Here is a 27,669-nt window from a genome sequence, read left to right on the forward strand (position 1 = left end):
CCTAAGTATGGGCCCGGTGTGGTAGCCTAGTGGCTAAAGTCCTCACCTTGAACCCACCAGGATCCCATATGGGCACCGGTTCTAGAACCCACCAGGATCCCATATGGGCACCGGTTCTAATCCTGGCAGCCCCGCTTCCCATCCAGCTCCCTGCTTGTGGCCTGGCAAAGCAGTCGAGGACGGCCCAAGGACTTGGGACCCTGCACCCGTGTGGGAGACCCCGCACCTGTATGGGAGACCCCGAAGAAGCTCCTGGTTCCTGGTCTTGGATTGGCTCAGCTCTGACCATTGTGATCACTTGGAGAGTGAATCAATAGATAGAAGATCTTCCTCTCTGTCTCTCATCCTCGCTGTATGTATGACTTTAAAAAAAAAACAAATAAATCTTAAAAAAAAAAAGGAAGTAAAAATGTTGTAGGTGTGGCTGACTTCTCTTAACTGCTATGTAAGGAGAGCAAAACAAACTGAGGTTGGGCTTTTTAAAAATTAATTGGAGAGAGATGAAGAGGGAGAGCCGCCATCCTTTGGTTCATTCTCCAAACACGCAGGTGGCTGTGGTTGGGCAGGGAACATAATGCAGGAGACAGGAAACCCCATTGCTTGGCCATCACTTCTCCCTTCCTGGGCTTGCAGCCATAGAAAACAGGAGTCGGGAGTTGGATCCAAAGCTGGGAAATCAACTCACTGACTTGGATATGGAAAGTGGGCATCTTAAGCACTGCCTGAACCCCTGCTCCCTGTGGATTAATTTATAATCTCAAGAGATGCAATATTTAAAATATTAAGGAGCCTGATGCTGTTGCTCAAAACACTAAGATATTCTGGATATTTGTCCAGTGGACACAAGTTCTTGGGTACCAAATATTTTCAAGGAAGAGGTTCAGGGGACGCCAGGAATCAAGGCTTAAATTAACCCGTGGATGCTTTGTCAGGACCAGACCAAATGTTTCCTTGGCTTTCGGCGGCACCTGGACCACGCTGCACACCCCTCTCCTGCATGTAGAGCTCTACTCTCTCTCCCATGGCTGTTCCTGCTTTGAGGCCATGAGGCTAACAAAGCAAACAGCCCCTGATCGTTTAGCCTCCTAGGGTTGGTGCTTGTTCCTATCGTCCAACTGCGTCTCCATTCTCACTTACCCGCCGCCATCAGCCTACTCCCAGAATTGTAAAGGACAGACGCTGGAGCTTTTGGCCTTCTCTGTCTACACCCCACATCCTTCCGCACTGACCACCCCCAGGGGTCACACTTTCTTTTCCCCTACCTCCTCGCCTTTTCTCAAGGTCACTACTGACCTTCCGTTTACTCTGTGAACAGCTCAGCAGAAACAAACAAGCAATATTACCTCCCATTTTGTTGAGACTTCTGTTGGAATTTCTTACGTTTTTTCATAAGAAATTGCTGTTTCACCCTAGGTGATGCTACCTCTCTCTGTAACTATCCGTGAGAAGTTATCTGCCTAGCATTTTAACTTCAGGTGTTCTGCTGACAATACCCAAGTTCTTGCTAACATCGTTTATAGCTACAGGAGCAAAGGAACTACATAGATGAATTATAACTTTACTTTGCTTAAGCAGAAATCCTGAGTCTTAAATAGAGGAAGGAGGGGAGCTAGGAGGATGGGAAAGAGAGCAAGAGACACATGGGGGAAGAGGGCAAAACAAAAGTAGAATATAATTGTTAGGAAGATTAGCAGCTCTTCCAGCCTCATCTACGCTGGTGGAGCACCTTGCATCTGGAAAGCCCAGCCCTTCTCTAACTGGACAGCTGCTGCTAATGTGACACTTGGTCTTCATTTGCCATGATGTCTACCCCCCATGTAAGACCAAGGAAGAGTACTGTGGTTAGAGTTTATCATTGCAATCTGGCATCTGATTGGTTATTTAGGTGCTGGGAGGTCACCTATACTTGCTTTTGCTGTACTTAGTCTTCTAGAACAATACTGACATCATTTACCACCAGAAGCGACTGTGATTGGTGGAGGTCTGTTGTCATGAGCACTCACGGTGAGATGACAGGCTACCATGGAGTTTTTTTTTTTAAGATTTATTTATTTTTATTGGAAAGGCAGATATACAGAGAGGAGGCGAGAGAGAGAAAAGATCTTCCGTCTGATGGTTCAATCCCCAAGCGGCCACAACGGCTGGAGCTGAGCCAATCCTAAGCCAAGAGCCAGGAGCTCTTCCGGGTCTCCCACACAGGTGCAGGGTCCCAAGGCTTTGGGGCTGTTCTCCACTGCTTTCCCAGGCCACAGGCAGGGAGCTGGATGGGAAGCAGGGCCACCGGGATTAGAATTGGTACTCATATGGGATCCTGGTGGGTGCAAGACGAGGACCTTAACCACTATGTTATCGTGCTGGGTCCTACCACGGAATTCCAAAGCAAAGGGAGTCTCACCCCGACCTTATTTCCTAAACACACTTTTTGACTTCATAACTGTGAGTAAATTGTGAGTCATTTGTCTTCCCTCTCAATTCACTCTTCACTACAAAAGATCAGAGCATTTTTCTTTAACTTTCTGATGGATAGAAATTCTGGTTTTCAACAGGTACAAGTTTTATCACAAGGTACCATAAAATCTTCCCTTTTTCTCCTTTAAAAGAGATTTGAATAAGAAGGGAAAGCAAATGTTTCCTCATTTAATTGAATGAGGGTTCCAAATACATCACAGATTGGCCACATTTGTTTTTTTAAAAAAAAATGAGAAATACTGAAGATAGCAATATACTTTTATTTTAGATATTTGATTATTACCACAAATAAGCTGCTAGATTATTTTTGAAACATATTTTATGAAGAAATACATTCTATTTAACTCATAACTGAACAGTATTACAATTACATTGTTTTGGGAATAGCAGAGCACAGAAAGTAAATATTTTTTCTGTCAATACTTTAGAAATCAAAAAATGCTCTATTTTAGAGTGCATAAATCTTCAACTTTTTTTTTAAAGAATCTTATGTTTCTTTGTTCCCTTAATCTGTGCATAAACACTTTTATAGAATAGATCTACTTATAGGAGGCTATATCCTAAAGATAAAAAAATTAATTTCCTTAGTAATATGGATATTAAATAATATTATCTGAACAGAAACCTATTTTTAAATTTTTTGAATGCATGCTATTTGCAAAATAATGTTAGCTATGAGATGAAACAGGCTAAAACTATACTTCATGGAGTAATTCGTAAGTCTGTTACAATCTCATAAACAAAGCTATACACAATTTATTATAAAACTGGAAAATTAACCATATTCCATAGTTTAAATCTGCTTTTCATTTCTAAATGCAAAAATTGCCCATGTCCTTTCTCATAAGTTCACAGTGAATATGCTAAAATATATAAAAATAGAAGTCAGATATACAGTAAATATACCTTATCATTTGAAATAAACGCTATGATTTGAAAAGTGAAAACCACATCATCGGAATGACAAGCATCACAGCTCAGTTCACAGTGATCAGACGCAGAAAAGCTGAACTCTGGTTCTGTCTCCCAAAGCAAGACGCAGATGTCCTGGTTCCCCAGGCCGCCTTCCAGGCATCCATTACCAGACTCCCCCCCTTTGCTGTGCTTCTCCAGTTTTTTCAAAAAACATGAAGTCCTAGAGAAAAACAAACATACAGAAGTGAGTTTTCAGACAAAGTATAAATCAGTCCTCAGACAGGGAAATGTCAACCAATCTGATGCTACGAGTCGTCTGTTTGTTACACGTTCTGGGACAGCTAACTGCAGAAGGTCGCTTCTGGGAAAAGCCACAGCTGCGGTTCTACCCCGGCTGTCCATCGCAACAGCAATGATATTCTGTAATTATATCCATTGAGTGTTACCCAAATGAATGCAATCCCTGCTAATTTCTCAAAACATCTCTTCTACATTCTCTGAGATCTTCCCGTTCAATCTTTCTTCCTCAATTGTTGGAGTTCCTCTCCAGCAAGATAACTTCTCTAGTGACCGCAATTCCATGCATAATGTTAGATTCCTTCAGGGATTCATGGCTATCAACATGATGGAATGCGTTATACTTAGTATCTTTCGGCCCGTATTCATTTCTCAGCTAGAGCGTCCTCCGTGATCCCAGCCAGATACCCCGATGTCTAATAGACTCATTCCCCAAGAACTGCAATAAAATCCTATAGCTTTTATTTCTCTCATATCTGTTGTAAATCAGAGCTCAGAGTCTTTAACCTTGCAAGGAAAATGGATTTATGACACAGCAGGGTGGCAACGATCTCGCGGGATAGCATTGCCGGGGGAAGGAGAAGCAGAGTTTTTTAGTTAAAGTGAATATACAAAACAATCTTGCTACATGCACAGCAGCAGGGGGGTTCATTCTAAGAACAAGAACAGCTCAGCAGACAAAGCCAAAGTTACTGAGGTCAGCTTGCCCTCAGACAACAACAATAAACAGGCCAGAGGCTCTCGGCGTTCCAAGTGCCTCACCCCACCTGGCACCGTTGCCAAGTTCAAGGTTGGTCCTGTCACTGTTGTCTGTCTTAGCTGATCCATATCGCGTATCTATTAGCTCCCACTATCTCAACAGAAATGATGTAACATTTATTGCCGGTTGCAATACACTGCAGTGATTTTATCTTTCCTCTATGTATTTTACACGTATTCTCTAGTACTGATATTTTCAAAATCATAATTACTGAAGCTGACGCTGTGACAAAGTCGGTTAAGCTGTCACTTACAATCTTGAAACCCTGTATTTGAATGTCTGTTCTAATGCTGGCTATGCAAACTTCTGCTTCTGAGCTTCTGAATTGTTGCTAGGTTGTGGCCTTGTGCCAATGGTTTTGAACAGCCCAGAAAAACAATTTTCGAAGTCTATTTTATAATTAACAGTTGAATCTAGAGGCTGGTGCCATGGAGTAGCACATTGATCCTCTGCCTGTGGTGTCAGCATCCCATGTGGATGCTGGTTCTAGTCCCAGTGGTTCTACTTTATCCAGCTATTTGCTAATGGCCTGGGAGAGAGGCAGGGGATGCAGCAAGTCCTTGGCCCCTACACCCTTGCGCGAGACCTGGAAGAAGCTTCTAGCTCCCAACTTCAGAATGGCCCAGCTCTGGCCATGGCAGCCATATGGAGAGTGAACCAGGAGATGGAAGATTTCTCTCTCTGTCTCTTTTTCAATCTGTAACTCTGACTTTCAAGTTATGTCTAACTTGTTATGTCTTGAGGTCTGTGTGGATGCACATTCACTGTAATTTATAATGTATCATGATTTAATTCAATAACAGATAAATTATGGTCTCCTTGTTTCATTGAGCCTTTTGCAGGGAAGTCCAGATTCAACCGATTCCTATAATCACAACAATTTTAAAAATTAAAAATTCCAAGAAAAGGATGACTTCTCAATACAAACTTCTTTTCCCTAGTAAAATACATAAATTCATCCAAAGAAAAATTATTCACCATGAAGCCAATGTCAGGATCACACCAAATTTCCAAGCTAGAGATGATAGGAACTTTATCTGAAATCTACACGTGCAAGATTATCACTTCAAAAATGTGCACGCTACTGACTCACTTCAGGAAGACTCTAGGCATAGCCAAGGCCAGCAACAATGGACTTACGATGAGAAAACAAGCCCCGAGCATCACAGCCTTCATTTTCACATCCAGGTCCAGTGGGAACTGGATCCCAAAGTTATCAGCATCTGTAAAGACCTCTTTCAAAAGCCCAGTCCACTGCTTGGAAATCTTGCCAACCACACTTTGCTCATCCAGAGATTTGATCTACAGTGAAAAAAAAAAGTCTGAAAATATTCTGGAAAAGTTACATGAAACCTGTATATTATATTTATATATTATTGTATATATGTAGATTATATTATACTTTGTAATATTTTCTATACTCTCTTAAGGTTTTACATTTGTTGATTTCCCTGAAAAAAGGAACAGATTTTAGAGTTTTCATATATACAGTGTTAAGGACACAGTGACATTTCCCATTTGTTTTCTCATCTTTCACCATCTTCTTTTCCCTCATTTTTCTTTTCATTTTTGTGATGAAATACTTTCAATTTACTCTGTACTCAAAAGTTTCATCCTCCACTAAATAAAACATCCAACAAAGCAATACTACTCTAAAATTGCTGCAACATAAAATAAATACTGAATTTAAATTATGCATCATATGCTCCTGTGAACAGATCATAGGAATTTGTATCTACAGAAATTTTAAAATAAACTGGCACTATCCAATTGGCTACTTACATCGAAGTAGCTTAGCTGAAATATTTAATATCTTTATTATACATTAAAATCTATGGTAATCAATTTCTTCAACAGGTCAAAATGAAATGTAACGGAAGGAGAGACATATAAAATATTTCTTTGATGAAAGTTCTAGAGGCTATGAAGGTAGTAAACAAAACCCTCATGTGATTTGTTCTTTAAAAGAAAAAAAAAAAGTTCATGAAGACGAAAGGAAGTCCCATTCACCCGAGAGGCAAAATGTTAAACGTCAGAGCCCAGCAAAGAACACTGGCCGTTTTGAGTGAAGCAAAGTAATAACTCAATGTGAGCTAGGCCAGGTCAGTGTCTGGGTAAGAATGGATAATTAGGGGGCATGCCCAGTAAAAGAAGTTCATTGGGGCTTTGCAAACAAAAGTACAGTGCAATTTTCACTCTTGTTTTTGACAGGTCTGCCTCAGGACGATCCAGGGCCATCAGAACAAACTTGGGTCAGGTCAGACCGCACCAGCTCCCCAGGGGGGGAGCAGGTGGAGGCTGAAAGCAGCTGACACTGAGCCGGTTCTTTACACGAAGAGCTGTGTGGATGAGATGGAGCCGAGTGCTGTTGGCACAGGTGCACACGGTACCATGTTTGCAAGCAGCAGCCTTTGAAGCCCTGGCCTCAGGTTTGCGCCGGTGGGGAGACTAACTGACATTTTATATGGGTCCAAGTTGATGGGATCTTCAATCTGAAACCGATTTCTAATATGAAGCCGTGATGACATGAATTACCAGCCGCTGCTCATCTCACTTCTGCTCCCACTAGGTAGGCCTAGTATTTCTCCTGCTCGTAGATGCTTCGCTCAGCATAGGGCATTTCTGATCAATGTAGTTAGGATTGTCCTGAGACAAACTTAAGCGGTTGAAGCTGCCTTTTGCTTTCAGGAATAAGGCGTCAGAAAACTGTGATCCAATTAACCTCCCACCACAACCCCAGAACGGAAATGTCAGGATCAGGAGGAGCTGAGGCTGGGGACAAGCCGCCATCTAAGCATTTGAACCACAGTGATGCAAGTTCTTAGATTTTATTTTTAAAATTTTGAAATATCTTTTAAATTAAAAGGGCACTTGATATCTTACTAACCATCATCAATCCACAATACTGATTTTTTTAAAAATCTGCTATTTTATATTTCTGATTTTTATAGCAAGAAATCAAAACTTTACCCAAAGTCGTACAAAAAATGCATAATTTTTAGCGGCAAAGATCAAAAGATAAAAAATCAAGTAAAAGGTATGAGAACGAGATAATTTCATACTGTACTGTGAAAATTGTTTTAAAAACAAGAAATCCTAAAATGAAATTTCAAACTTTGGAAATAGAAATGTGGTACTATAGTTATGCTTTTTTTTAAAAAAAAAAAAAGATCTATTTATTTTTATTACAAAGTCAGAGATACAGAGAGGAGGAGAGACAGGGAGAAAGATCTTCCGTCCGATGGTTCACTCCCCAAGTAAGTGCAATGGCCGGTGCAGTGCCGATCCGAAGCCAGGAGCCAGGAACTAGTAGCTTCCTCTCCCACATGGGTACAGGGACTCAACTTTGGGCCATCCTTGACTGCTTTCCCAGGCCACAAGCAGGGAGCTGGATGGAAAGTGGAGCTGCGAGATTAGAACAGGAGCCCATATGGGATTCAGTGCATTCAGGGCGAGGACTTTAGCCACTAGGCCACACCGGCAGGCCCTATTTATGCTAAATTTATGAATTCTGGAACTGCACCATGGTTCAACTGGCTAATCCTCCATCCTGTAAACTGCAGTATCCCACACGGACACTGGTTTGTGTGCTGGCTGCTCCCCTTGCCATCCATCTCCCTGCTTAGGGTCTGTGAAAGCAGCAGAAGACGACCCAAACCCTCGGGATCCTGCATCTGTGTTGGGGACCTGGAGGAGGCTCCTGGCTTTGGTTTGGCTCAACTCCAGCCATTGCAGCCGTTGGCCCATTTGGGAAGTGAACCAGTGGATGGAAGATCTTTCTGTGTCTCCTCTCTGTAAGTCTGCTTTTCCAATAAAAGTATATATATATATGTATATGTTTAAATTTCCCTATCTATGAGTTAATAATAGTAATTGTTGAAAAATAATCCAAAAAACATAGTCATCTCACAAATTTATATAAATACAAAGTGGATAATCTTCGTACATCCTCACGCAAAGTCCGTAAGCTTAGATACTCTGCCTCTTCATTGCTACAGTGCGGCTCGTGGCGTGTTGCCCAGCTCCCAGGCAATGGCCTGCTCCAGTTGTCTGTATTTATGCATTGTGGGGGAAGACAGTGAACGACTGAATGGCTGTGTGCTCTCATCTGCTGCTTCACTTCACACATGTTTTACCAGACAGTGATGAGGAAGACGGCTGCTGGGCTGCCCACAAGCCAGGATCTCCCTCTCAACCACCCTCACGAGGACAGCAATACTGGTTTTTGAACCATCATCATTTGCCTTGAAGAAATCAGCAGGCTTGTACAACCGGGGACGAACCAGATCTAAGTACGCCAACATAAGATGTGGACATCCCACCCGATCCGTTCCTAGGCCGAACATCTCCACTTTGACTAGGCAACGTTGCCTCTTTTCATTCTGTGCATCATTAACAGATACTGCCTTAAACCAAAGCAATAACCACTGATCTGACCACCGTTAAGTATGAACGCATTATCTCCTGCGTGACATACTGGGACCTAATACTTTTGATCGTCTTACTTGTATACGAATACATTATCCTACTCTTGAGATTTTATACCTGCATATAAAGTTAATGCACTCACTGCCTTCATGCAGGTGTATGCTTCAAAACTATAGCCGGGCACGAAAGAGGCAAATTTGGACAAGATTGTGACATTGCTTACCTCAAAATCAATATCTGCACAGCAGCTACACACAATGCATGGACCGGAAACGTGTAGCACATCCTCCTTCTTCTCATTTTGAATTTTAAACTTAGGCAGACAGGGGTGCCACGTCTGAGTGACATAACCGATTGGGACACCAGGAGGAGCTTGGATTTCTATCTACAAAGGCAAGGAAGAAATGAAAAGTAGCCAAGGTCAGGCTCACTGGGAAGGCAAAGAGCACAGGACGGCTTTGCGCATCCCCCTGGTAAGGGTCCACTGACCTCCTGAAGGCAGCACGGGAAGCAGCAGCTGCTGCAGCGCAGCGGTCTCTCCAGGGTCATCACCTCTCGGCCCATATTATCAACAATCCGCAAGGTGAAAGGTCTGGAGGGCCCACAGCAATTCCGGGTACAGCAGTCGGTGTCTTCCGCTGCCACGAACACCCTCTGTCCCAGGCTGTTCCTAATTTCATATTTGTTTTGAGTTTCAAAACCTATTAAAGCTTCAGGACGAAAGAAGACATCACACTCATTCATACGTCAGAGCGTGTGGATCTACCCTAAGACATCCCAACGCACAGCCACAGCAGCGTTGGATGATGCTCCCCAGCCACAGCAGCGTTGGATGATGCTTCCCAGCCACAGCAGCGTTAGATGATGCTCCGGGGAAACAATGGAGGAGCCACAAGAAAGATACTGAGTGAGGACCTGGATTGCAACAAAAGGGGAAGGAAGAGGGCAGGCCGCAGAAGCACAGAAAGCTACAATTCCTTGTGGGAGACCCGGAGACAAAAACCAGTGGGGTCTTCGGGATTGCAGGACTCCTGTCAGGAGGGGAGGCTGCGGAGAGCTGCCACAGTAACCAGGGGGCACACAGTGCTGCCGAGTGTGTAGACAGATACCCATCGCTCTGCTTCAATGACGTTTATTTTGGAGGGATAATCAAAGACGACTGCTACGCTTGTGCGCTATGAAATCTTACAGCGCACCAGTTGGTTTCATATAATGTTCTATAAGCCATAATTAATGTTTTATTATCTAACGGTTGTGCGGTTGGAACAAAGGCATTGAGTTGGCTTACTGCTAACGCACATGGTGTCAAAGGCACAGTACAGGAATGCAAAGTTAGAACGTCACACCGAGCCTCAGACACTCCGTTTCAGTGCAGCAGCAGCTGATCAGAAGCGGGACAGGTGTGCTGGGCCAGGGGCAGAGGGGCTTGGCCACCAGGGCTGCATCTAGACCAGGGACCTCCTGAGACAACTGCGCACCGTCCACGGTTAATCTGTACCTGGGGAAAACACGGACGCTACACGGTGTCCTCCACCTCGCATCATATAAAAGGCTTCCTGTGTCGACAGGCATAAATGCCCCTGGCCACCATCGCAGGCCAGGAAGGATCAAAGGCCCCATGTCCCACAGCGCTCCGGAACGCCCATCACCGGAACGAGCAACTACGCAAGGAGACTTGCCACGGTGAAATGGCAGAAACTTGGTCAGACAGGATGCCTTTCACGTGTTTTTTCAGAGTGCTTCTGGTAGGACTCACATTTGCACAACCGACCCTTTATTTCAACATCTGCCACAACTTCTGAGAGGTCATTTATTATTCAGTTGATTACTCGAAAAGGGCAGTTGGGGTGAGAATTGCAGGGGGAGGGGAGCAGAGGGCAGATCCCAGACTCTTCGGAATTGTATCATAAAATTCAAACTCCAAAATAAGAATTAAAATTTCAAAAAGGGACTGCGGCTTATGTATTTATTAAGCGACACGGGTTACATAATTCTGAAGTTTTCTTCTACAAGTTAAAACAAGACATCAAACAAAGCGGAAGAATTCTGTTTGTCTCTTTGATCTATTAAGTTTGAATCCGGACAGTATTTGTTAAATGCTCAAATGTTAAAAGAACCTAGATTTTCTTTCTTCACCGTCTTTATGACATGAAAAAATAAGCGGAATTTTTAGTCTGAAGAAAAAAGCAAGCAAGGAAATGAAAGACGTCTCGTTTTAAAACAACCACAGAATTTAAAAAGTAATAAATTCTGAACTTGCACTATTTTCATAATTAAGACATTTTGTAACGACTTAAAAATTCTATAAATCGAAAAAAATGGTGTGTTACATGATGTTTGGCGTTCATAACCTCAGTAAGCATAAGATAATGTATTTTATTTATATTTTTTAAAGATTTATTTATTTTTATAACAAAGTCAGATATACAGAGAGGAAGAGAGAAGAGAGGAAGATCTGTCCAATGCTTCACTCCCCGAAGCGGCCGCAATGGCTGGAGCTGAGCCAATCCGAAGCCAGGAGCCAGGAGTCTCTTCCAGGTCTCCCATGCTGGTGCAGGGTCCCAAGGCCTTGGGCCATCCTCCACTGCTTTCCCAGCCCACAAGCAGGGAACTGGATGGGAAGCAGGGCCGCCGGGATTAGAACCAGTGACCATATGGGATCCCGGCACATGCAAGGCGAGGACTACAACCACTACGCTATTGCACTGGGGCAAAGATAACATGTTTTAAAAAGTCAGAATCCAAGTGACTAAGTAACAAGGAGTTCTTTTCTGGACAAAACCTAGTTTAGAAAAATACTAAACAAATTTAAATAATCTACGAATGTCTCAGTGATATTCGGTCTTATATAATATATATAATGTAATATATTATATGTAATATATTATTAAATAATTTATATATAAGAAATGCCACTTGCATGATTTAATATTAACTATGACTGTGCTCAGGTAATTTCGCTTTGATTTCTATCAAAAGAAAATATTTTTGCAAACAGGTGAAGATGGATTTCGCAGACATGTTCCACAAATCGGCAGAGGTAGCCTCAAGTCACTTCTTTCACAGTCTCATTCCCGGACAGTTGTCCTGAAGCCTTCACTGGCACACTCAATTATTCCTGCAATCTGGGGTCCTGGCATCCTGCTGGGTGGCATCAAACCCACCGAGCAGGAACAGATGTGCTGCTTTGGGGAACCGAAATGCCAGGTTTGTTGGATGGCATCTTCTAACTGCGACACGTCTGCATCCGAGCTGACCATCTCCAACCCAAGGCACAAGGGTTAGACAGAGCTCACCTGCGTTCCCAGGAGAAACTGTGGGCATGAGCAAGAATTTTCCAAAACATCCCTATCCAAACTGAAACAGACCACTTGCGTTGGAAATGTACTAACGTAGCAAAGCTTTGGCATTTGGCTCTGACCCGTTCTCAGTTGATCACAATTTAGGAAAAAAAAAAAACAGGTGAAGTGGCAAAGGTCGGGCTAAGGGATCGGCACAGACGGAAGCGAAGAAAGGTTTTAATTGCATTCCTTGTAAGTTAATATTTGTATTGTAAGAAAGATGGCCAGAGGGCCCTGCAGCGTGGCCTAGCGGCTAGAGTCCCTGGGAAAGCAGCAAAGGACGGCCCAAAGCTTTGGGACCCTGCACCCCTGTGGGAGACCCAGAAGAAGTTTCTGGATCCTGGCTTCAGATCGGCACAACATCGGCCGTTGCGCTCACTTGGGGAGTGAATCATCGGATGGAAGATCTTCCTCTCTGTCTCTCCTCTCTGTATATCTGACTTTGTAATAAAAATAAACAAATCTTAAAAAAAAAAAGAAAAGAAAGAAAGATGGCCAAATAATTTATAACTGACACTCCTAAGTTCCTGAATTGCTGTAAGTGTTCATAATTTAATTATTGTAAAAGGGGATTTTTTTTTTTTTTGCAATCACTTGATTTAAACATCTCACATGGGTCATACTTAAATATTTATGTTGGTTACTTTGCATTTATCTGAGTAAATCTCTTTTATCCATGTAAACATAATTAATACAATAAATACATACCTTCCAGTAGTTCGACTCTTTGATGAACCAGTAGTTGGTCAATCTATTACAGGAAAAGGAAAATTAAGCTGTAAGTTAATATTAAAATGATCATTAAATCAAGCAAAATGTAATCCATGTCTTTATATGAATGTATGTAATCAATTAGCTATGATAACTAATTTTACCAATACTTAATAGTGTCTATCACCATCCATGTAAAACTAAAGGCAATGGTTTAATTGCTGAACTATTAACTGAGTTTTCACTGCAAACCAGGGAAAACTCATGTCAAATGGCAGTGGCTTACATACGCGGTCTTTTCAACATTAGGAAATGACGTTTCTTCTAGAAGTGACTCAAGAAACACTGATAATTTTTTCTGTTAGAGAACATTTTCTGCACATGTTCACTGGTTTCCCCAAAGCTGACTGGATCTCATTCAAACATCGGCATCCAGGCCGGGCACAACAAACCACACATGGCTTTTGTGTCTGCCTGACTTCTTGCGCCAAAAAAATACTGTACCTCATATTGCTGAAACTAACTCACACTCAACTGTAACCTAGATGCACAGCCCCAGATCCCAAGAAGTCTATATTACCCAAATTAAAGTTGTAATAATAATGAAGGGCCCGATTCCTTAGGTTTCCAATCCTTAGATAACTTCTCTCGGTTCCAGCCCTCTCTTCTGACATGAATTACTATATGTATTTTTTTATGACAAACACTAAAAAAATTGGGCTGTTGGAGTAGCTTAACAGGCTAATCCTCTGCCTGCAGGGCCAGGTTGCCACTGGGCACTGGTTCCAGTCCCGGTTCTGATTCAGCTCCCTAGTAATGGCCTGGGAAAGCAGATGAAGACGGCCCACGTCTGTGCTTGTGCCCATGCGGCTGACCCAGAAACAGCCCTGGGCTTTTGGCTTTGGATCAGCTTAGCACCAGCTGTTGGGGGCGTTTGGGAGTGAACCAGCGGACGGAGGATCTCTCTTTTTCTGTCTCTCCTCCTCCTCTCTCTGTAAATGTCTCCCAGATAAAAATAAAACTTTAAAAAAAGAAATAATGGAAAAAGACTGGAAAATCAGGTTTAATACGTATTAGCTATTGTCAATGGTTATAGATGGTACTCAAAACCACAGAATACTCATTTCTGAGACATTTTTATTTTAAAACCTGAAACTGAATTAGAAGAATTCACTATTAGCAAAAATATCTTGCTATTTCACCTACAGTTAATTATTAATTTGCTAATCTGGTTGAGCAAACTGGAACCATAGTCTGCTTTACGATTATTTTATGTATTTGCCATTACCTGAGTCAAATACTCCAATCCAGGTGGGCAGTTGAGTGGAACTGGTGGAGCTGGCATCCACGGACCCGCTGCAGGTCCACCAGGCTGGGCGTGTCCTGGTTGATTTTGGACAGGAAAGTTGGCTGGGTCAGCAACTGAGTAGCCGGCTGGTGGGCCTGGGTAGCCAGCCTGGGGCCCTGGAAATCCGGTCTGTGGGCCTGGATATCCAGCTTGGGGCCCTGGGTAGCCCCCATGGGGCCCTGGGTAGCCCGCATGGGGCCCTGGGTAACCAGCCTGGGGTGCTGGGTAGCCCCCATGGGGCCCTGGGTAGCCAGCCTGGGGTCCTGCGTAGTTAGAATGTCCTGAAACAGAAACAAGGAAAATCATTTGTGAGTACTCAGAAAAATGGAGTTATAGATTCTTTTAGGATCATCCCAGTTTCCAAGAGTTTTCTCCTCTATGGCTTTCCTTCACTCTATGTCACTAAACATTTCAAATAAACAAATAAGCAACCACTCTGTTAAAAAAGTATTGGAGGAGAGAAAAGGGGAGGGGAGGAGAGGGGAGGGGAGGGGAGGGGAGGGGAGAGGAAAGATGAAATATTGATGAATAAATCTCAAAATGACTACACAATAGCAATTTTCAGAACAGGGAAAATCAGTAAAATCTTGGCCTTAAATATTTGTGCAGTGGGGTTAGCTCACACACAGCCTTGTAGTTCATTTGCTACATATAAACACATGACTTACGGCCTTAGCTCCTGCTTATAGCTTTCTGTGCTTGAAAAACACACAAATGGTTTTTAAAAACTCAAAAGCAGCTATTCTGCCAATATTTCATTAATGTGAATTTAGGAAAAGAAATTGCTAAAATGCAGACACCCATTCTAATTCTGTCCCTTATGCATGGGACCATCAGTAAATGGTTACTATGATTGATCAATTCATTTAGCTTGGCCTGCTGTGGGTGGCCACTGAGGGGGAGACTCAGCTGGCAAAACGGTTCCTAGCTAAGGAGATTGACCTGCCTGTATGCAAGGTAAAGTGGAGTAAATACACATGTGCTTTAATAAAATACATTAAAATGGGAAATGATTGTCCTAGATCATTCTTATCTATGTGATCTTATTTATGCCTGTTGAAAAAGGTGAAGTGAATTCTGCATTTAATACAGGCTATTTCAGGTACAAGAACTAATTTGCAATAGACTTCTGCTTCAATTCCAATAAAATTCTAGGTAAGAGTGAGACCAGTGACCGATACTGAAGTTCTTCATGTGAAATACGCTTGATGCATGTTTGGTTTCATGTTTTGATTTTGCTAAATTAGTAGAAAGAGAGTTTGAAAACCACACACAAATTATGAATGAAGCAAAAAAAAGGAAACTAGTTGTATATGGGATGGTAAGGGTGGAATTAAGGGCAATTAGAAAGGTATCTAAAACTATCAGCATAAGAATTGAATTATTTAAGTCTTTAAAAGAATGTGCCTATCTTAGTATTTGCATAACGTTACGCTTACTCTAGAGTTGCACCGAGAACGAACCATAACATGACATTTCCAAGAAATAAGTGTTCATATATACTCGCTTCCTAATACATCAATCAGTCAATGCTGGCTTCGAGTCTTGCCTACTCCACGGTTCCAACCCAGCCTCCCGCTAGTGCAGCTGTGAAGGGAGCAGGTGAGGACAGGAGACCTGGGAGCGTCCCACCCGTCCACCTTTAGCCTGGACCAGCTGTGGCTGCTGGGCGCATCTGGGTTGTAAGCCCACGGATAAAAGATATCTCTTTCTCTTTCTTTCACTCCCTTCTGTCCTCACTCTGCCTTTTAGATCAATAAAAAAATCTTTTAAATCTTAAAAAAAAATTTGCATTGAAAACTATCTGATATCAGAAATTTCAGACACAGTTTGTATCGATGTAAACGGAAGTGAGTTAAGCAATGCTGCAGTGTAACACCACAGACCAATTCCACCAGGACTAAAAATAACCAGAGATTACTCATCTAAATCACCTAAATTAAATCCATTTAAACTCAGGCTGACTTAACTTAAAATGAATTAAATTGTGTTAAATTAACTCAATTAACTAAGTTAAATAAGCAGGTGAGAGAGAGCGATCTGATGGCTGGTTGCAGTGTGAATGGAATAAAGCTTGAACATGTGGTGGACATAAGCTGACACCCAGTGATATCCCTGCCAAGAGAGGTTTAAATTAATATTAGACTGCTTAAAATACTGACCTAGGACTACAGTCTGAAATTTGCTGACACATTTATTCAGTGCCTGCTGCCAGGAGAGTCTGTGTATCTCTCCAAAATGTTGTATAAGATTTTCTTACAGCCACAATCTTGCTCCTTGCAAAGGAAGTACGACCTTGTGAACGGAATTTCTGACACAACAGGTGGCGTGGGTTAATGTTTCCCTTGTTACCATGTAATAAAGATAAGTAGATAACGCAAGCAAGATATTATTGTTAAAGTCAACCAAAAATTGCCAGGCTATCCCACTGTCTTGAAGATAATTTCAGTTTTCTGTAATACATATCTCATGTATATACATTTTTAATGACACACCCTGACTACGTATGTGTGTGTGTGTGTGTGTGTGTGTGTGTGCATGCATGTATTTTTCTTCCTTACAATTCAACAAAGGTAAAGAGGATAATAAAGACCATTTCTGGAAAACAGAATTCGGATTTTTTTTTAATGTGTTTGCCAATACAAAATATTACTCTCTCCAGAGCCTTAAACTTTTCATATAGTAAAGACTTCCATTACAGGCTTGAAAAATACCCATCTTATTTCAAACTTTTTGATTGGAAAAGAAAAAAGGTACTAAGTGAATGTTATAATTTACATTTTAGGCTTATATCATTTTTAAGTTTTATTTGCTTATTTGAAAAGAGAGTGACAGAGGGAGAAAGGGCCCTTCCCATATAGCTATGGTAGCCAGAGCAGGACCCAGCAGAAGCCAGGGACCTAACCCCATCTGGGTCTTCCACGTGTACGGCTGACTCACGTCCCGGAGCTGCCTCCCAGGAGCAGAGCAGGCAGCCGGGCAGCAGAGCAGCACCCAGCCCACACTGCTGAGATGCCAGGTTCATAGGCACCACCGACACCACCCAATAATTAGTACAGTCATTATCTTTTCATTAATACAAGTTGAATAATCTTTATGTATATGAAATACACAGAGGAAAGACAAAGTTATGGCTAAAGTACATCATTCAAAATCCACCCCAAGGCAACAAAATCTTCCTAACTTTCCTTAGAAGGCGAAGAACAGAGTGAAGGAAATAAAGAGATATTTTTCAAAAGGACAAATTTAAATGGCCGATAGACATAGGAAGAATACTCGGGCTCCCTAGCTATCATGGAAATACAAATGAAAACCACACTGAGGTTCCACCTAATTCCAGGGAGATTGGCCTACATTCAGAACTCGACTAACAGCACCTGCTCGTGTGGATGCGGGGACAAAGGCACCCTCCTTCACTGTTGGTGGGAGTGCAGGTTAGTAACCACAATGGAAGGCAGTATGCAGAGTTCTAAGAGAACTGAAAATTGATCTGCCACGATGCAGCTATCACACTCCTGGGAATATATCCAAAAGAAATTAAATCAGCAAAGGGAAAGTAAACTGTGCTCCTATTCCTACAGCAGCACAGTCAACAATAGCAAAGGCATGAAAACAACTCAGGTGCCTGCAGAAACAGGAGTGGACAAAGAAACCGTGGTACATCTAGTCTATGGAATACTACACAGCCACTGAAAAGAATGCAGTTCTACCATTTACAGCCAAATGATCCAAACTAGAGACCACTCTGCTCATCAAAATAAACCAATCCCAAAAGGACAAGTACCATATGTTCTGTCTGATCTAAGGCAACCTTCACTGAAAATATAAAACAGATAGATATATAGGTGAACATGCATATAGTCATCTAGAGGAACTGTGTCATAAGACCATATCCAGATGTGACGATCCAATGCCGTGTGCATCTCTACTTCCAGATCGAAGAGGGACTCCCAATGAAACTTTTAAATACATCTTGTCAATAGACTGCCAGACTCTCAGCATTGTCCATACCTACAATGTCAGGTCACACTTGAATAGCAGAATGATGGACTTGTGACTGTAGCTGAAAGGCTAAACTATTATAATAATACAGGAGGAATCCATATTGGGAGGGGACCGGAGGAGGGGAAGGAAAATCTCAGAGCCTATGGACCCGCATCGTAAGATTAAAAAAAAAAAGTTTTTCTTATTAGTAGTAGTAGAGGATACATTTACTTGTATCTTAATCATTACAACACTGAACTAGACACTGGATTCTGTGGCATGACCAACACAAAACAAATCCTGTACATGAGAAACTGAGTAAAAGTTTGTAACAGAAACCACTATAAAGTTAACATAATAAACAAGAAGTGAACACTGGGAGCAAATTACCTACCCTGCTTCTGCTTGTCCATTATTTAAGCGGATCTGAAAAACAAAAATTGATGTTAATATGTGGCCTGTATTTAGTAGGTTAAGCACAATTGTTGAAACCTGATATTTTATATCTTTTCCATGTTTAACATTCCGCGAGATAACAATATCAATAAATAGAACATAGAAAACACAGTATCAAAGAAGGAAAGAAAAGCAAACAAGAATCAGAAAGCCTACTATTCCTCCGGAATGGAAACACAGGATGACATGACAATTTCCAGAATATTGCTCTCATGTCTACAGATGTCATATTTTGTAACCAATACTCCATGTATTAGTTGTCACAGATTAGGAAAACATCCACTATTTGTCTCTTAGAGGCTGCCTAACTTTACTGAGTATTATAGTGAAGCCAGATACTCTAAAACGATAGTTTTATGTGCGCAATGGTCCTTCCACTCGCCTTGTCCCTCATGATCGAGTCTTTAAAACCCTCTGGGCTTGAAGCCATCTCCATGTTGTTTTTTGGGGGAGGACTTGGGAAGTGACTGGGTACCCCGGGATGGTGGACTCCCCTCCTTCTAGGGGAGAAGAATGCCATGAAGAAGTACTGAGCCTGAGACCCCAAATGTTAACCAAGCTAAATACTGCAGCTTTCCCAGCACACATCCCATAAAGAAGCTGCTCAAACTCCCAGGGTTCAGGCTGGGTTTCAGCACTGGTGCCAACGAGAGCTGCAGAAGCTGCGAGCCTCATGACTGCACCACTCCTGGACTTGCCAGGGCCTGTGCACCTGCTCCCCCCCCCCCGACTTGGACCTCACCCTGCCTTCTGTGCATCAAGAGAACTCATGTTCAGGTGTGGTCACAACTGTAGCCCATTGTTAATTCAAGTGAGTCTTTGTGCTTTGTTATTTCTACAGAACTATACATCACGACACAATTCGATTCAGTAATTCTGGTTCCTGGGCTTTGACTCCACAGCAAGCTCTCCCGTGTTACAATTTCTCGAACATAAGCCGCAGTCCCTCTCCTGTAAATGGATCACAATGGGTACATCGGATGAAAACTCTTGCCCAACTGCTTTCCCTGACATTCACATGCTAATATGACTCATTGCTTCCCATCACCAGGCCCACAACCCTGCGACGAACTCCTCCTTCTATTCAGTGCTATTTGCTCAGTAAATCAACTGATCTGACTCTACAGCCTTGGTGAATCTCGTGTTCCCAAGAAGAAACCACCTCCCTGCACATTTCATGTTTATTATTGTCAACTTTCAAAGTGAAATCTCCTAGCGCAATTGTAATCACCCCTTAGTTATATATATCCGACAAGTTCAACAATGGTTGCAAAGTCCGAAATGGGTTTACTTGGTCCTGGAATAAATTCCCCAATGTGCCTGTGTTTCTGACTTCATTTCCTGGATTTTCTGAGAACGCAGGAAGTCTCATTTGCATTAACTCATCAGAAATCAACTGCTATAAAAATCTTTAAGCCATAGTGGTATAAAGTGGGGTTTATATTGCTCTTCCAGGAAATTTAAAAAAAAAAAAAGTAAGCTAATAAATACACACAGCTGAAACTGACAGTCTCAAGAGATTAATCTTTTAAAGTCTGCCCGTTGAACTGCAAAAGAGTAAATTCATACAACAAATGATCATGATTTTTATCAGCTATCATACCTCCATTCTTGACATTATACATGAAAATGCATACATCCACTCCCAAAAAGGAATCCGTACTTGTTTTAAAGATTTACTTATTTTTATTGCAAAGTCAGATATCCAGAGAGGAGGAGAGACAGAGAGGAAGAGCTTCCATTCAATGATTCACTTCCCAAGCCGCGGCAACAGCCGGAACTGTGCCGATCCACAGCCAGGAGCCAGGGAGCTTCTTCCAGGTCTCCCATGTGGGTGCAGGGTCCCAAGGCTTTGGACCGTCCTCGACTGCTTTCCCAAGTGACAAGCAGGGAACTGGATGGGACGCGGGACTGCCAGGATTACAACCAGTGCCCATATGGGATCCCAGTGTGTGCAAGGTGAGGAATTTAGCCGCTAGGCTACGGTGCAGGGCCAGGAATCCATATTTTCCTAAAACACACCGATACCTTGACACACACATTAAAGTTAAAATGTGATAAATTGTAAAAAAGTGGAGCGAGGACTTCGTCTAAGTAGTGATGATGTCCCATCCCATATCAGCGTCCCTGTATTTTAAACCCCCCCGTGCCCCCCAGTTCCTGACTGCAGCTTCCTGCTAAACGCAAACCCTGGGAGACAGCACGTGATGGCTCAGGTCTGGGTGCTGCACAGGAGCTCTCGTTGATCCAGTTCCAGCACTCAGCTCCAGCATGAACCGCTGCAAGGAGCTGGGAAATGAACCAGCATATGGGGGCTTATTCTCTTTCTGCCCATCCTTCCAAAAAATCTGGAGTAGAAAATCTCTCTTAAGTTCTTATTACCCCTTATGTCTTATGGGATACCACTCTTTACTATGACTCAGTTCAGTGTAAAGTGTACATCAATTTTAACAGCAACTGTAAGGGACTATTGTCTTTCAGTCATTCTTATCTTGTGTACAGTGTCAAAAGAATGTAAATGATTATTGAAGAGAAATCCTAACTATCAAGAAGAGACACATAGAAAGTTCTTTTATTCCTCATCTTTTGCTAATAAACCAATAACTGGAAAACATGATCCAGGGTGTCTTTATTGAAAATCTGTTCAAGTGGGCTGACACGGTAGTGTAGCTGGTGCAGACACTGTCTGTAATTCTGGAATCCCATATGGGTGATAATTTGTGTCCTGGCTGTTCCACTTGTGATCCATCTCCCTGTTCATGGCCTAGGGAAAGCAGCAGAGGACAGCCCCACGTTTGAGTCCCTAGCACTGATGCGGGAGACTCGGATGAAGCTTGTAGTTGCTGACTTTGCGGCCAACTCAGCCCGGCCTTTGCGGCCAACTCAGGTCCGAACCAGCAGACGGACGAGCTCTCCTTGTCTCTTTTCCTCTGTCTCTGCAGCCCTTTAAGACAAATGAATGAGTTTTAAGGGAAAGAAGAAAAATCTAGACATCAAGGATGGAAAATATTTCTTTGGTTTTTGAATATTTGCTTTTAAGAAGCTGGATTTTTCAGTAACAAGAGGGGGTATGAGGAGGAGGGGAAGAAAAACCCCAGAGCCTATGAAACCATATTTTAAAAAAATATAATGAAAATTTTGGATTGTTTAAGATGGAAAGGTAAATATAAACCAAAAATATAAGACATGGGCCCGGCGCAATGGCGCAGTGGTTAAGGTCCTCGCCTTGCACGCCCGGGATCCCATATGGGTGCCGGTTCTAACCCCGGCAGCCCCGCTTCCCTTCCAGCTCCCTGCCTGTGGCCCGGGAAAGCAGTCGAGGACAGCCCAAAGCTTTGGGAACCTGCACCTGCATGGGAGACCCAGAAGAGGCTCCTGGCTTTGGATCGGCATAGTATCGGCCGTTGTGCTCACTTGGGGAGTGAATCATCGGACGGAAGATCTTCCTCTGTCTCTCCTCTCTGTATATCCGCCTTTCCAATAAAAATAAAATAAAGCTTTAAAAAAATAATAAAATAAAATAAATCTTAAAAAGATATATATAGGACATGATTGTAAGAAAAGGCATTTGTAAACTAACACTGCACAATATTGGAACAGTGGAAGCCCTCACATCTGGAATGCTATATGTTTCTAAATCCATGTCTAATGAATGCCAGTTAGTATAAACACTGAGTACTTTCCCAGTGTCAGAGTTCATCCCTGAAGTACAAGGAATAGCAACGAAACAGTTTTAGCAAAGTCTCACTTTTTCTTCCTATCGGGGACATAACTTTTAGTCTTCGATCTAAGTTACTGTAGGTGAATATCCACTGGCAGAATTATCACAGAATAAAATGTGGGTCTTTGCTCTACTGTAGATTTTATCATTTCAGCAATTGTGTAATATCGCAAGCGTTCAAAGCGCTGCGTCATATACTCCGGCACTATATGCTAAGTGCTCCTTGTGCCAGCATCAGTGCCAACTAGAAGCAAGCACTGTGTCACCCATTGCGTGGATACCTTCGCTGATTTTGCTCTGATTGATTCATTTGCAATAATTGCTGGGTTTTCTTAAATACAATGCATCTGGGTTGGTGTGCGCGGTGTTCATCCCTGTCGGAAGATTCTTCAAGCAATCACTATGTCAACCAATACAGATGTTTCCCTTTCTTCCTATGATGAAGATCAGGGATCCAAGTTTATCCGAAAAGCTAAAGAGGCACCATTTGTCCCCATTGGGATGGCGGGTTTTGCGGCAATTGTTGCCTACGGGCTCTACAGGCTGAAAAGCAGGGGAAATACGAAAATGTCCCTTCACCTGATCCACATGCGCGTGGCCGCCCAAGGCTTCGTGGTAGGAGCCATGACTGTTGGTATGGGCTATTCCATGTATCGGGAATTTTGGGCGAAACCTAAGCCTTAGAAGACGGGATGCAGGCTTGGCTCTGTTAGACATCTCATATTGAGGTTACATTTTCTGTTGAAAATAAATAATTTGAGTGGATGTGGACAATAGTACGTGGTGTCTTCAATATTGACCTCCTTTCTTGTAGGTGTAATTTGCCTAGTAACCAAAATTATTTGTGACTAGTTCACTGGGGTCATTCAGAGGAGCCAAATTAACACAGTGTTACATTTGAGTTTCCCCCTTCTGAAACTTTTGTAGTCCTGAATAACAACAGGCCAACCTTGAAGCTACGCCCAGTTTTTAAAAGAGTTTGTGGAATGGAACTTGTAAACCCTTCCCTAACTGAAAGAGAGTGTGTGTGTAAAAACAAAACCTTTTAAGGTAGCTGTGTGGTAGCATATTTCAGAATCACACCTGTAAACATGAGACTAATTTAATTATGGATTCCAATTTAGTTATAACTGCAGAATTATATTTTTGCTGCTGTTATACTAAATTCATTTTGAAATTGAAACTTGTGTTTTAACTGCCTAAAACAAAGGTAAATTAACATTTTTAAATGTGTACAGTATTTTTTTTCTTCTGTGCAAGACTTATGTTAAATTACTTATAGTGGACATGATTAATAGTTTGTGAGCAAGTTGGTTGGTCAGACATTATACACAAACTTTGATATATACAGAATATGTAATTATACTTGTAAAATTCTCTTGTCTAATCTGAACTTAAATTTCATGGTGATAGTCTGATCTATATATTCTATTAAAGTGAGTGAACACACACACACACAAAAAAAAATACAATGCATCTAAGACACGAGCCTGGGTCACCGGCTTAAGTGCAGGGGCTTGAGGATTTTACCCGCTATGCCATGGTACCAATTCCTTCATGCTTTTCTCTCACTTTGTTAAATGACTGCTTTGGAGAAAACCGGGGCATGGTATACCAAGGAATATAAATGCATCTCCGTTACAGCCATTCTATCAAAAAATCGTGAGTCCCGGTCCCGGCGTGGTAACCTAGCATCTAAAGTCCTCTCCTTGCACATGCCCAGATCCCATACAGGCCTGGAGGCCCTGTTTCCCATTCAGTCCCTGCTTCCCATCCAGCTCCCTGCTTGTGGTCTAGAGAAGCAGTTGAGGACTGCTTCTCACCCATGTGGGAGACCTGGAAGAAGCTCCCTGGCTCCTGGCTTCAAATCAGCTCAGCTGTACTTAGGGAGTGAATCAGAGGATGAAAGATCTTCCTTTCCATCTCTCCTCCTCTCCGCATATCTGATTCTCCAATAAAAAATAAATCTTAAGAAAATATTGCAAGTCTCTGTTGCTAATCTGGGTTACTGAGTAACTGTGAAGTCGGAACACGGGGCAGAAACAGTAGAGGACATTTGCAGCTACAGCCTCACGGTTTACATTCCAGAGCAACCCTTCCCATCAATCTCTTGGGCTCCTGAAACTTCTACCTGATTCCGCATTGTTCTGAAAACGCGTTAAAAAAAATTCTGAGAAGCATATTCACATTTTGAAAGATCTTAAGAAGAGTCTGGCAGCGCGGTCTATCAACTAAGGTCCTTGCCTTGAACGCGCCAGGATCCCATATGGTCGCCAGTTCTAATCTCGGCAGCCCAGCTTCCCATCCAGCTCCCTGCTTATGGCCTGGGAAAGCAGTGGAGGACGGCCCAAAGCCTTGGGATCCTGCACCCGCGTAGGAGACCTGGAAGAGTTCCTGGCTCCTGGCTTCAGATCAGCGCAGCACCGGCCGTTGCAGTCACTTGGGGAGTGAATCATCGGACAGAGGCGCTTCCTCTCTGTCTCTCCTCCTCTCTGTATATCTGACCTTGTAATAAAAATAAATAAATCTTTAAAAAAAAAATAGAAAAAGAGAGAGAGAGAGCCTTAGGTGTGGACAGAGAGGGGCACAGGAGCCCCACCCGTTCACTGTCTCCGTGTGCGTGCTACGAGCCCTTTGCGGATCTGACGGCCACATCAGCTACACTCCAGCGACTCCACACACCTTTTGTCTATCCGACTGCAGAAATCCAACTCAGCTCTCTTCGTCTCATTCTTCCTTGTTTACTCTTCAAAGTGCTACAACTGTTGCAGATGCCAGGGTGGCACAAAGAGGAAGTTCCAGGGTCAGCGCCTGGTGTATCAGACTAAGTTTTGCCTATAGCGCTGGCATCCCATGGGGGGGTGGGGGGGACGCAGTTGAAGCCCCCTGTGCCCGCGTGCAAGACCCACAAAAAGCTTCTGGCTCCTGGCTTTGAATTGGCCCAACTCCGGCCTTTGCGCCCATTTGGGGAGTGAACCAGTGGATAGAAGAGCTGACTTTCCTTCCCTCTTATCTCTGTCCTTCAAATAAAAATAAACCTTAAAAAAAAAAAAAAAGTACTGCTGTCAGGAAAACGCAACTGGAGACCTTGCCAAGCTGCCCATCTCTTCTCCCTCAGCAAGTGTACTGTGTGATCACCCGTAGGCCAAGGTGCCAAAGCAGAAAAAAACCCTCACTGCTTGCAACAGGGACTGGGAGGTGACCTTAACCAGCCTTACAGGAAGAACAGCTGTATAAATAAAACTGCATGGGCATCAGATCGTGTGCTCGAAGATGCAGAAACTTCATTACATATGCAAACCAACACAAGCCAACTTTCACAGAGTACGTTCCACACTGGCGGTCCCTCCTCTACCAACATGTCATTCATACAAGGAATGCTCTGGGTTTTGATAGTAACACCGTTTCAGAGCGGATGCAAGTGGAGGAAGACGAGATATTGGAGATATTGGCTCAGAGCCCGCAGAGGGGAAGTGGCGGAGGCAGAGCTCACACTGGAGTTGAGGGTCTCAGCCGCTGTACCCCCCCGTCTCTCCGGCACTCCTGGCTGCCTCGCCCGGATGCGGGTTTCAGTCTCTTTCAAGCCATCCGCACAATTCTGCCAGGATCCCTCCTAACAGCCCCATTCGCTGACCGTCCTGGGCACAGCCTGGACAGGGGGCGCTCTCAGGCCGGCGAAGTCCTGCACATCAAGCCAGACAGAGCTCTCTCTCTCTCTCATTTCAGAGAACACACCTGAGAGGCTTTTCTGGGTGAGGCAAACCTAGGTGGGATTTCCAAGAGCGGATACAAGGTGCCACCGGGATGACCGTGCGGCGGGACAACGCGGGCCCACCTGCAGAGTCCCTGGCTTGCTCCTCAGCCATCCCGTGACCTCTGGGAGCCCCAACCTCCACCTCCTCAACAAATACAACTGGCGGGCCCTGGTCTCTGTCTCCCCAGGCAGCCCCCATCGCCTGGGCGCGGCGCGAGCTCCGGACCCCAAACATGCTGCAGACGCAGCCCGCTGCCCACCTGTGGCACCGCAGCTCCCCGGCAGCCTGGCCGAGCCTCCTGTCCTCTCCGGGCCCCGCGGCTGCCGACACGGCCCTTGCAGAACGCCTTCTTCGGTCCCCGCGGAAGTAGCCGTCTGGTGACCTCGCTCCCCCGCGCGGGCGGCCAGCTTCGTTTCCTGGATCCTACGTAGACAATGGGACGGCCTGGCGCGCAGCCAGTTCCCAGGGCTACGCCGCGCCCTGCTGCGCAGGGGCTCCCCGGGCTGCCCGGGCTCCCCGGGCTCGGGATCCGCTCCCCGGGCTCGGGATCCGACCTGAGCTCACACCACCTGGCGTTCGCAGTCCCGAGCTGGGCTGATGCCTCCCGTGGGGCGACGTCCGCTATTCGCATGCTGACCTTCCATCCCAGCTCCCGCGCGCACTGCCCGCCGTGCCGGTTAAAACGAGAAGTCGCCAAAGGTGGCTGTTTGCTTTGCTGTCTTGCTGTCTAGCTCTTGCTTCATCGAATGGTATGTTGAGTACTTTTCCGGAATCCTCCCGGCCGTTTTTTGTTTGTTTGTTTTCTTGGTGTGTGTGTGTGTGTGTGTGTGTGTGTGTGTGTGTGGACGTTCAATTTTCCATCTCCGCGGCTGATACCGAGGGCATACAATAAACTAACCACGCATTGCACCGAAAGATTCACCGGGTTTTATTTATTTAAAATTTCTAAATTACAAAAGTAACAACAGATTTTTCCAAGGGAGCCGCTTACGTAGAAGTGAAACTTGCCCTCCTCCGCCCGCCGTCTCCTTCCGTTGACTCCGCGGACTGGGGTTATCAGTTAACAGTTGCTAGGAGAGACCGCAAGACGCAAAAAAGGCGGAGAGAGAGCAGCCTGGCCGAGCTAGAAACTGAGAAAAGACGTCAAGAGGAGGGGAAGAAACTCCAGCCGCCTGGGTCCGAATACTTTCTCTTTTCATTTTTGTTTCTTCTGTAAGTAGTGGTGGTGGCAGCACCTGTCTCATAGAATTTTAAAGAGGTTGGAAGAAATGACAATACACAAAGTTCAGAAAAGTGTCGGGCAGCCTGGGGGACTTTCCTTGTGGCGGAGCTGCGTGTCTGATCAGCTGATGCAGGAAGCCACAGGGGCTGTTCAAACCCCTTTCCGTTGTATTGCGATGCTATTTCCCAAATCAGCTTTCCTCTTTACAATTGACAAAGAAATCATTTCCCATATCTGGCAAGGAACAATGCTACATTCTGTC

At 43.7% G+C, this 27,669-nt stretch overlaps 2 protein-coding genes across 2 annotated transcripts; one reads left to right on the plus strand and one right to left on the minus strand.

Annotated features, from left to right (window-relative positions):
- Positions 1-2,715: 2,715 nt before the first annotated feature.
- Positions 2,716-26,711, minus strand: LOC121152627 (phospholipid scramblase 1). The gene is made up of 7 exons (XM_040974756.1): positions 26,445-26,711; positions 14,210-14,550; positions 12,919-12,961; positions 9,359-9,579; positions 9,093-9,254; positions 5,582-5,743; positions 2,716-3,604 (listed from the first exon to the last, which is right to left on the minus strand). Exons 2-7 carry the CDS (start codon positions 14,264-14,266, stop codon positions 3,548-3,550), a joined length of 702 nt encoding a protein of 233 aa, XP_040830690.1. The 5' UTR covers positions 14,267-14,550; positions 26,445-26,711; the 3' UTR covers positions 2,716-3,547.
- LOC121152628 (HIG1 domain family member 1A, mitochondrial) lies at positions 22,786-23,193 on the plus strand. Its single transcript, XM_040974757.1, has one exon. The coding sequence runs from the start codon at positions 22,833-22,835 to the stop codon at positions 23,112-23,114; it is 282 nt and encodes a 93-aa protein (XP_040830691.1). The 5' UTR covers positions 22,786-22,832; the 3' UTR covers positions 23,115-23,193.
- Positions 26,712-27,669: the final 958 nt, after the last annotated feature.

This window comes from Ochotona curzoniae, unplaced genomic scaffold (assembly GCF_017591425.1).
Source record: "Ochotona curzoniae isolate NIBS_2020 unplaced genomic scaffold, NIBS_Ocur_1.0 contig_2599, whole genome shotgun sequence".
In the NCBI taxonomy this organism is placed as follows: domain Eukaryota; kingdom Metazoa; phylum Chordata; class Mammalia; order Lagomorpha; family Ochotonidae; genus Ochotona; species Ochotona curzoniae.

Bases quoted from the DNA above. Each gene is read 5' to 3' on its own strand.
- LOC121152628 (XM_040974757.1), top strand. From the start codon at position 22,833: ATGTCAACCAATACAGATGTTTCCCTTTCTTCCTATGATGAAGATCAG.
- LOC121152627 (XM_040974756.1), bottom strand. From the start codon at position 14,266: ATGCCAGCTCCACCAGTTCCACTCAACTGCCCACCTGGATTGGAGTAT. The intron at 12,962-14,209 runs GTAATGGCAAAT...TTCCTGTAATAG, and splicing joins GATTGGAGTATTTGACTCAG to ATTGACCAACTACTGGTTCA. The intron at 3,605-5,581 runs GTAAGTCCATTG...GTTTTTCTCTAG, and splicing joins TCGGGGCTTGTTTTCTCATC to GACTTCATGTTTTTTGAAAA.